This window comes from Dama dama, chromosome 16 (genome assembly GCF_033118175.1).
Source record: "Dama dama isolate Ldn47 chromosome 16, ASM3311817v1, whole genome shotgun sequence".
NCBI lineage: Eukaryota > Metazoa > Chordata > Mammalia > Artiodactyla > Cervidae > Dama > Dama dama.
This window is the reverse complement of record NC_083696.1, coordinates 810,938-821,607: the sequence shown is the minus strand read 5'-3', so window position 1 is coordinate 821,607 and position 10,670 is coordinate 810,938. Positions and strand designations below refer to the sequence as shown.

General features: G+C 58.9%; 1 protein-coding gene across 1 annotated transcript in view; it reads right to left on the bottom strand.

Moving 5' to 3' along the window:
* Nucleotides 1-2,618: 2,618 nt before the first annotated feature.
* Nucleotides 2,619-10,670, bottom strand: part of TPO (thyroid peroxidase) — a 33,981-nt gene continuing 25,929 nt past the window's right edge. The window contains exons 13-16 of the mRNA XM_061163967.1: nucleotides 7,816-7,947; nucleotides 7,065-7,164; nucleotides 3,582-3,690; nucleotides 2,619-2,805 (exon numbers count right to left, since the gene is read on the bottom strand). Of these exons, the coding sequence (XP_061019950.1) occupies nucleotides 2,767-2,805; nucleotides 3,582-3,690; nucleotides 7,065-7,164; nucleotides 7,816-7,947 (380 nt within the window). The 3' untranslated portion in view covers nucleotides 2,619-2,766. The remainder of the gene's footprint in view (nucleotides 2,806-3,581; nucleotides 3,691-7,064; nucleotides 7,165-7,815; nucleotides 7,948-10,670) is intronic.

Sequence of the window (10,670 nt, the reverse complement as noted above, 5' to 3'; positions counted from 1 at the left end):
ATTTCATCTTGTCTTCAGATCATCAGGTAAGATGCCTCCGGAAGTTCATCACTGATTAAAAACGACCCTGAGAATGTTTGCAGCGAAATTCTCTGACTGCCACAGGAATTTCTCTAAGAACTCTCCCTCCACGGGAAGTGTGTTTTGTCCCAAAGTTGGGGCACCTTGGTCCTAGCAGGGTGGCCCTCATGGTGGGCACGTGCCTGTGGGGTCCCCAGAGGCCTGGGCGGGATGGAGGGGGGTTGGAGCAGAGCAGAAGGGCGCTGACATGCACTGACACCCCACCCCATTCTCTGGGCTTGTCTCCTGTCACTTGAGCCCTGCTCTTCAAGAGCCAAATGTTAGAGAATCGCCGCTGTGTCCAGGGACACATTTCATGGCTGAAACACATTGTGGATAAGTTCGCTTTCAGCCTAGAAGCCTTGTGAATAAGCAGAGGTAAGTGTGAAGTGCTAACAACACAAGGGCTTGCGGGACCTTGGACCAGCCCGCAGGAGAAGCAGAAGGACACAGACATGCTGTGCGTCCTTTAAGGCTGGGGCTCTAAGAACCTGCCCCGCACATTCACACCCAATCCTGAACCCTCCACTTCCCCTTCCCTTGTACAGACGAGCCTGAATTCCACCCCAAGTTCAGACGGTTCTTCAGGATGCTGGTCCACCTTCCTCTGTCTGCTGGCTTCTAAGTAAAGCTGCTATTCCTTCCCCATCACCTCACCTCTCGACTTGCCGGCCCACTGTGCTGTGACCCCAATGGGACCCGACCCCTCGGGGTGACAGCCGACAGGGGCAGTGGTGACATTGGACTCCCAGGCGAGGAAGCAGGTAGAGGCAGAGGCTGCCCGTGTTTGAGGCACAAATTGGAAAAGACCCTGATGCTGGGAAAGATGGAAGGCGGGAGGAGAAGGGGACGACAGAGGGTGAGACGGTTGGATGGCATCACCGACTTGATGGACGTGAGTTTGGGTGGACTCCAGGAGTTGGTGATGGACAGGGAGGCCTGGTGTGCTGCAGTCCCTGGTGTCACAGAGAGTTGGACACGACTGAGCAACTGAACTGACGCCAAAGAGGCAGTCCTCTCAGTGGAAGCCGGGGCTAGTCCGGCAGAGAGCCGCGGCCAGAGCTGCCCCCATCCCCCAGCAGGTGGTGCCGTCCACCCACAGAGCAGGCAGCCTGGCGCTCTGGGAGCCCTGGGGGCCAGACGTGTGCTGGAGGGGGTGCTGTCTTCCGGCCCTTCGTTCACAAGGCTCGGGGGCCCAGGTCCAGCACAGGGGGCTGACGCACACGGAGGAGCAGAACGAGGTCCCGGAGGCTGAGGTCCCAGCGGACTGGCGGTGCCGGGGCGCGGCGCCCGTTGGGGGCCCCGAGGCCGTGGATCAGGGCTGCCCACCACCCGCCCGTCTGTCCTTCTGCCTCCTCAGCAGAAGTCCTCTGGAGCGGCCACTCCTTACCCCCCGCAGCTGCGCAGGGACGCATGGGTCTGCTGTCACTGCTTCCCCTCCTCGGGACAATCTAGGCTCCCCCCAGGGACCAGCTTCCTCTCCCCAGGCGAGAATGGAGGGTGGTGGTGGGGGTCTCCTGTGGTGGCCTAATCGTTGTCATTAGCGGGTCTTATATCAACAATAAGAACTTAAGATCACGGGCCAGGCTGACCCAGGACCTACGAGAAGCGGTATTTTCAGGTTACAAAGAGTAACACCTGCTTCTCAGCGCAACACCTTAACATACAGAGCAATCCTTCGCCTTCCTGGCCGGCTCCCTTCTTGCTGGCGCAGAGCTGAGCTGCAGGATCTTGTCTGTCACCACCTTCCCGTGCTCTCAGGGCCGGACAGGTGCAGGCCGCAGGCAGCTCTCTGCGCCCAGTTCTAACCAGGAGGAGGCTCCCTGTGTCCTGGGGAAGCAAGGACCCAGCGGGGCGGCGGGGGGGGGGGGGGGACTCCCCACGAGCCCACCGGAGTCCCTTGGAAGATGATCCAGCTGAGCGAGGGACAGGGAGGGGCAGAGATCGCCTGGAGCTGTGGGGGGGGGGGGGGGGGGTGGCTGGGAAGTGGGGTCTGGACTCCAAAATCCACCAGCAGGTTCCCAGATGACGGGACGACTCGCTGACCCTCTCCCAGCCTCAGCCGTGGGGGAGGACAGGAGGGAGGAGGGACGCGGGTCCAGGCGCCCCCAGTGACGGATGACGTGGCCCTGGGCTCGCAGTGCGTCCAGAGAATCAGCGGAGGAGAGGCGGGGCCGGGAGGAAACCCAGGTGGAGGCATGGGGTCGTGGAAGAGGGGGCAGAATGCAAGTGAGAGACAGTGAGGCCGGTGTGGGGGCGGGGACACAATCTTCTGTTCCTCTGGGCGGAGGGGAAAGTTCATAAATATGTAACATTGTAAATACCTTCTCACAGCCCTCCCCCGCCAGGAGGGACCCATCCGGTGTGCTTACAAAATATAAATATGTATGATATGTAAATACATTCTGTTGCCCGCCCCCCCCAGGAGGCACCCGTCCAGTGTGTTTACAAAACATAAATATACATAATATGTAAATAAATTCTCATGGCACCCCCCTCCAGGAGGAACCCGTCCGGTGTGTTTACAAAAGGAGCCAGACGACTGTACGGTGGTGGGATTTATTCACCCGGGGCCCGGTCAGCGTGTCCTGATCAGGCAGTGGGCAGCGTGCGAGGGTCCGCTCGCCGTGCCCCAGGTGTCCAGGCGGATGTGAGCGCTGTCTGACTCCGGCCGGAGAGCAGCGCACACGCCCCACACGGGGGCTCCTACTTGCAGAGAAGGACTTGGGATCCACAGGCCGGGCCCTAGGGAGAGAAGCCCTGGGGAGCTTCAGACCAATGGGAAGCCACGTGCCGCCCCCCGGAGGCTGATGAAGCGCCTACAAAGACCTGGTCCCCGGCCACCTGGCCCCTCCTCGCTCGGGGGAGGGGGCAGCATTCTTGGTTCCAGGCTTGCAGGCAGGTGCCAAGGCTGATTTCACTCCGCCTCCAAGGACGGGATCATTTTAGCTCTGAACACCACCTAGCCCTTAATTCCAAGCAGGCCCCGGGGACAAGTAATGACTTTTAAAATATAACCCCATTGGGGTCATTCATGCTTATAAGGTAAAAATAGTGAAAAGCTAGTTTCGACTGATCTTTTCACACTGATTATAACTGTTTCCTTTTTGAAGAAGCGCACTGTAAGAGTTGACACTTTCTTTCAGCTTCTGGCTCCTCTGCAGGCAGCGTCAGCTGGTACTTGAGGCTGGATGCTGAAGCCTGAAGGGACCCTTGGGATGGTAGCCTTTCTTACAAATGAAAGGCATTTCCAGTCCTTTCCCTCCAGGTCATTGATTCCAATGTGCCTCTACTTTTTAAAAAAGTAGGTTAACACTTTGACAAATTAGCATCTCCCATGAATGCAGTTCATAGAAGGAACCGGGCAGAGGGAAGGTGCCCTGGAGGGTGGAGCTGGCGTCAGACAGAAACTCAGGAGGGGCAGGCTGATGGCCTGCAGCCCCAGTGCCTCCACTGACTCCCTGGGTCTTGACAGACACCCGTGAGGTTGCAAACCTCAGGAAGGCCCGCTATGAACCCACCTGCTCTGCAAGCCCCACGGAAGCGTCCGGCGGTGGAGTGCTCACGTCTCGGGGTCCTTCTCCCTCTCCCTCCACGGGTGGCAGCGAGGACTTGGGGTCAGCGAGCGTCCTGTGGATAAACATGCCCTCTCAGCGGTCGTCACCTAGAAGGGCCCGCGCCGGGAAGCCTCCAAGGGCCACTCCCAGCGGCACCAGCTCACTCCTCAAACACAGAGATGTGCTTTAGATTCAAGCCAACATCTTGATTTAGAAAACAAAACTGGAAACTCCATGGAGCGCGGCTGGAGGCAGACGCCTGGGCCCCACTGGAGCGTCTGAAGAGGCTCTGCCTCAGGGAACCCAGCACCACCCCCAAGTGAAGAGCGGAAGGACAGCAGATGTCACGGCGTGGAAGTGGGGGCGGCTGGGCCACTTCTCAGACACAAGCTCAGGCTGAGCCAGTGGGGACTTTCAGAAACGCGTCCAAAGGTGTGAGGACGCCTGACTCAGGGTGGGCCATCAGCCTTCAGCTCTGAGCAACCCTGGGGGAGGGTGTGGGGGGGAGGGTGGGGTGCTGAAGGGGCTGGGTCCCAGGTAGGGGGTCCTGGGGCCCTGTGAGTGGGAAGGAGGGAAGGAGCAGGGGAACTGAGACGGGACCCACGGAACACGGCGTCATGGGCTCTGCCGGGCCAGGGGCCACATGGGACACCAGCCTCCCTGGATGGTGGGGCAGGATGCCTGAGTCTGGGTCCCCTCGCTGGATGGCGGGGCAGGAAAACTGGGCTGAAACTGCCTCTATTCAGCCCCTTAACACAAGAACACAGCTCTATATTTTTCTCAAAGAGAAACTGATAAACAGCAAAAAACTGACAGTAACAAAACCACACTCTGTATACCGTCTGCAGCCGCTGTTACAGCGACAGTGAGGAACGTGCCCTTTAGGCCAGCTCTGGGCTCTGGCGGGCAGAGCGGGCGAGGCCAGCCTCCCAGCAGGTCACCTCCCTGTGAGGAGGCGGCAGGACGGGGAAGCAGGGGCGCTGACCTGAGGTGTGTGCATGGAAGGTTAGCCCTTGGGCCCAGGAGAGGCTGCCCCGCCTGGGGCCCCATCCCAGCTTCTTGAGGGTAAGTGGGAAGCATGCAAATTAACCCTTCTTTCCCCAGTTACAATAGCATTCCAGTAGAAATAGCACAAAATGCAGCTGCCAGCTGCCTAAGGCACAGGATAAGGCTTGTCCTAAACAAAGAGATTCTGAGGACTTAAACCTCAGGACCTGAGACTCAGGCTGGGAAACAGGACAAATGATGAAACGAGAGCAGATCGGAGGAACTGAGGTGGAAGCCTCACCTTTCCCGCTGATGGACTGATGACTGACTGGTAAACACAATACGGATGAAATTTACCCCAAAAGGGTTGACCTGAGAAGTTCAGACCGCAGGAGTAACTCGGCAGAGAAGCTCTCAGGACTGGAGACTGATCAGCAAGATGGATGGGCCCAGACAACCGATCACAAATCAAGCTTTTCGTGCAAAAGTTGCACAGAAAAATATTTATCTTGGTGAACATAATTTCAATGAGATAATGTAAACAGTGGTGTGTTTTCATTGCATGAAGAAAGCTGATCGGACAGTTGGTCTGATGGAGTTAACTTTGTTGATCAGTCTTTCAGTGGAAACATGTCAATGCTGGCATATTTCTGGTTGAAATAATTATGTTAATAGTCATTACCCCAAAATGCACAGGCTTAGATCCAAAATAGTAGGGGAGGGATAAATGGGGGGGGGGGGAGAGAATCAATACAGAAGGAAGGTCAAGGCCCCCAGAGCACCTGAGAGGTGCCCTAAAAGGTGTCTGTCTCTGTCTGTCTCTCCATCTTTCTTTCTGTCTCTCTCCGTTGTCTCTGTCTTTGTCTCTCTGTCTCTTCTCTGTCTCTGTCTCCCTCTCTGTCTCTCTGTCTTGCCCATCAGCCCCCTCCCTTCCACGGGGCTGGAATCATCAGGGCAGTGTGCAGATGCCCAGGGGCTCAGAGGAGCGTCTGGGAGAGGGAGCTGTGGGTTAGGCCCCTCCCATCAAGGCTCTGAGGATGCAGAGTATCCAGGGCCCGCGTGCAGAGGCCCGCGTGGTCCCCATAAAGAACTCCTGCCCCTCCCCTCTCTGCCAGCAGTCTCCCTCCCCCACGGGCTGACAGGTGGTTCAGGTAAGAGACACTTCACAAATCAAAGTCGTGTCTGTAGGGACTTCAGGCTCCAGAGTCTGCAGTCAAGTGTGGCAGGTGCTTCCCTCCCAGACTCCCTCAGGAAGGTACTCATTCATCCACGCTGATGATCTTAAAGAAAACAGCTATTTCTCCCGAGTGTGGGGGCTGGAGGCACAGCATTCTTCATAATAATAGGTGACAGATGTTTGACTGCAAGGTCTACAAACGCAAAACTGCACCCAAATGCTAAGCTATGGTAACACCAGCTTCACAGTGGGAGCGTGAAGAGCTCCCAGCTGATAGCTGTAGCTCACAGCTACAGAGCCAGCTGATCGGGGCTGCTTGCCTAAGCCTGTCTCATTTTCATTGCTTAATTGATTTCTCGGTATCTAAGGGTTTTAAGAACTGGTAATAGCTAAACTTCCAGGACCAAGGGATTGTGAAAACACAGGGGCCATTTCCTGATGCCATCCCCGTCTAAGACTCCTGGTCTGCAGTCAGGGTAAGTCATCTACCGGTGTGCGGGAGGCGCTGAGCTCTCGGGAAGACAAGACACCCAGCACAGGCCCCTAGGAACAGAGGGTCAGTGTGACGTGCGGACATGGGGTGGGTGCTGCACCCGAGTCTTAGAAGCAGGACTCCTGCAGCCAGCAGTGGAGAGCTGGCCCCCAGGCTAACCTGAAGGTCAGCTGGCATCAGAGGCCTGTCAGGGCGGCGGGCCTGGACCCTGGGCCAGTCTGCCCACACGGTGACTGCCACACAGTCTGTTAAGTGCACACTGGACGCCCAGCAGCAGAGCCGGGAGCTGGGAGGCCACAGCAGCAGTGGGGGCTGGGGGTGGGGCTGGGGTCCAGTCTCCCAAGGGGTGGACACAGCCCCCTAGGGGAACCTCGCACTTGGCTCTCACCCCCAGAAATACACAGACCTGGCCATTTGTAACAAAAGTTCACCTTTCAATTTCCCAGTTTCTCTGGAGTCTGCTCTTGAGGGAAAAGAGAGGAATGAAGAATAAGGTTCTATCCAGGAAAGACCATTCTTCTCTGAGAAACCTTCATAAGATCAAGAACCTTCGTCATTCATCACAACCACTTAATCTGACCAGCGATCTGGTATCACCGAGTCTCCATCCGAACGGTGGACACCTTCTGCTGTGTAGGGTCACTCCACCCTCATCATTTCAAGCTGAAGGCAAGTCAGGAAGGCAAATGGCTCCAGACACAGATGGGTGCCAGTGGAGACAGCCGCAGCCTCCACCAGCTTCAGGACAGCCGGGCCCAGGGTGGGGAGCCGCTGCGAAGTGGGGACTCACCACCTGCAAACCACCGTCCAGGTGAGGCCAGCCAGGCCGCAGATGAGCACGGCGCCCAGCACCAGGGAGACCACAGACGCCCTCGGGAGCCTCCCGGAGTCTGGAACAAGGGCGTAGCTGGTCAGCGAGCCTGCCAGCCAAGGACTGGGGCCAGCCTGCCCACCCGACCCCAGCCCGGGCGCGCCGACCCTGGGAGCCCAGCAAGCTCTGTCCCGCTGGCCGTCCATTCCCTGCTCGCCTCTGCTGCTCTTGGAGCTGAGCTCTGCTCTGTGCTGAGCTCTGATCCTCTCGCGGGAGCTTTGCTGAAATGTCTCGCCCTGGTAACAGGAGCTGGTGCAGGAGCTGGAAGCCAAGTTAAGATTCCAGACCTGCAGCTGCGAGGCTGCGTGATTCCGAGCAAGCTGCTTATCCTCTCTGTTCGGCATGTGGGGCTCAAACACCGTGCTTCCCCCTCAGGGACAGTTCAGGGGGGTTGAAACTGTCTAAGCATCTGCAGCAGGGTCTGCACCGCCCCCCCAGGGGTTCATGGCCTCCTGTGTCTCAGGCACAAACCTGCAGGCACCCTGCTCCCACCCAGTGTCAGAGGAGGTGGTAGTGGGGAAACGCAAGGCCAGACGACGACCTGCAGTAACCCTCAGTGTCACACAGACACCCCCGGCTGGCACAGACACCCCCGGCTGGCACAGGGAGGCCACGGTCACCCCGAGTGTAGCACAGACACCCCCGGCTGGCACAGAGGCCGTGGTCTCACCCACACAGGTCCTGCCGTCCTCGCCGGGCACGTGGGGGTCGCTGCACTCACACTGGAAGCCACCCTTGGTGTTCTTGCAGCGCGCGGACGCGTGGCAGGGGGGGTCCACTTCGTCCTCACACTCGTTGACGTCTGCACACACGACGGGAGGTCAGTACCCAGCCCCCTCGCCCGTCCCCAGGAGGCCAACTCCTCCCCGGTCCTGTCTCTCGTCCGGAGCAGGGGGAAGTCACCCCAGGCCTGCCCCTTCCATGGCGGCCACCAGGCCCGTGGCCCCCCAGTTGGCCCGGGGCAGGCCCCTGGGACAGGGCCTGGAGGCTCAGACCATGCAGGCCGCTGGGCCTCGCTCAGATGCAGAGACTCGGCCTTCCTGGGAGACGGTGGCGCCCCAAGCCGCAGCGTCCAGCCCCACGGTCCACACTGTGTCCACTGTCCCCACGGTCCATGCTGGGTCCACTGTCCCCACGGTCCACACTGGGTCCACCGCTGAGGACATGCTGGCTGTGCAGTGGGAGCCAAGACCTGACCCCGGGCCTGAGGGTGGGGGCGCAAGCTGAGCCCCCAAAATGGGGAGCATGTGCAGCCTCCGCGGTCTGCCTCCTGAACCCATGACCATGCCAGTTCCCCAGGCTCCAGCATCTTAAGTAACTAGCCCTCTATTCGGCCGATTCCAGGAGACTTGGGGCTAGGGCAGGACGTGCAGACAGAAGACGCGTCCTGCACACTCCACGACCACACACACTGCCCCACACTCTCCGTGGGCCCTGCGTTTGGAGGCATAAGTGAGCAGGGGTCAGCCTTTGCTGACCGAGCCCCCACCCCCACCCTGGACCCCTGAGACGGGCTGTAACTCAGACCTCGGAGCAGGCAGCCTGTTCAGAATCCGGCTGACAGCGCTGTCAGCCCGATACCACCCTGTACCCGTCTCCGGGGAGCAGTCAGCCCGAGATGTGAAACCTTATGTTAGGAAAAGGCGGGAGGTGTGAGGACGTCGGGTGTGGAAGGGCGATGCTGCTCTCCGACCGATGGTTCCCTGAGGGGCTGTGTGACCTCCCTGGGGAGACCGTGTGACGGGGGCCCCGGGGCGGAGCACACTCTGGGTGGGGGTGAGCTCAAGGCACGGACTCTCCTCTGCTCTCCTGGTTCGAAGCTTTCTTCCTCCTTCACTGTCCCTCACGGGCCCTGGGAATAGAGCTTTGGGGTCACAGACACCGAAACAAACAGCCAGCGTGGTGCACAGAACGGCCGGGAGGTTTAGGCGGAACAGAGGAAGGCACGCCCACGACGCCACGCCGGGTGCGAGCGGGGCGCTTGCGCCCCAGGGCAGGTGCGTGCTGGCCCCGCGGCCCTAGGCGAGGCGGGCACTTCCGCTCCGCACCAGCGCTAACCGGAAGCAACGCTACGACTTCCGCTCCTGAAGGGTTACCTGCGGGACATAAGTATGGGAGTGACGGAGAGCTGGTCAACGGAGACAGCAGACGCATCCACACGTCGCCGCATTAAGCCCAGCCGGGTTCCCGGGGAGCCACGCTCCGACGGAATCCGGGAGGGAGGCCTCGGCCGCCATCCCCCCCGAGTCCACTGCGCTCATGGCCTAGCCCTCACCTGGCGGGGCGCCTGCCACGGCCGCGCCCACGTCCTCCGGGGCAGATCTGGACGCGTGACGAGACAGAAATGCCCTCACACCCTCGGTTTCCAGGCAGCCCCCTGTGCCGTCGGCTCGGCTCCAGGTTGAACCTGGACGTCGCCCGGGGCCACTGTCTCGCTGCCTGGTCATCCTTCTCGCACCCGGAGGGAGCATCTGCACCTTCCCTGCGGCTGCCCCCTGCCTCTCCCGGGCGCCCCCTCCACGACGCAGAGTCTAGAGGCCGGCGCCCTTCTGGGACAACACTTTAGAATCCCCAGAATTGGAATGAAAATCTTGTATCCTGATGACGTGTACAGAACACGACAGTTACCATCTTCCCTGTTTTTCAGGGCACATTCTGGGCGAATTAGGTACCTTCACAAGCCGTCAACTAGGACCACCCTGCATCTCTCGATATTTTCATCTTCCCAGATGGAAACTGTAGAACTGAGCAAACTGGATCTTGCTTTCATTTCTTGTGAACCAGCCCGATTCTTGCCTGAGTCCACCTCCCACTTCTTTAAGGTCCTACTAACGCGGTTGATGTGGGGGCACTTCTCCTGGAGTCTGGGAGGCATCCTGCTTCTGCCCGGGGATATCGGCTCTGGGTTCCTCCAGGAGCAGGAATGCTGGGTCCCCGCTGAGAGGAGACTGAGGTCTCGCCGGGAAATGGCGACCTTCAGTGGGGACTCCGCTCCCTTGATGCTTCCAGTGGAAACACCTGCTTCATTGCAGGACTGGCTCTGCGAGCTCCCTCCCACAAGCCTCCCTGGGGTTCCAGCCTCTTCTGCCTCCTCTGTCCTTCCCGAGTCGTTCACCCTGTCAGCAACTGTGAGGTGACTCCTGGGACTTCATTTCTAGAAAGATGACTGAGGGGCGGGGGTCCCTGGGAGGGCATCCTTTATCCAGGCAAAAAGTCCCTGGAAGGCAATGATACCCAGAGGCACTTCTGCATGAGTTACACTTAGGTGTGCATGCATTGGGGGTTTGCTTTCAGTTTTTTTTTAAGTTGAAGTGTAGCTGCTGTACCATATAATGTAAGTTATTTTACATTATAATGTGATATGCTATATTATACAAGTTATAATGGGCTGGTGCTAGTGGTAAAGAACCCTCCTGCCAGGGCAGGAGACGCAGGGTTTGATCCCTGGGTTGGGAAGATCCCCTGGAGGAAGCCATGGCAACCCACTCCACTACTCCTGCCTGGAGAAGCCCCAGGGACAGAGGA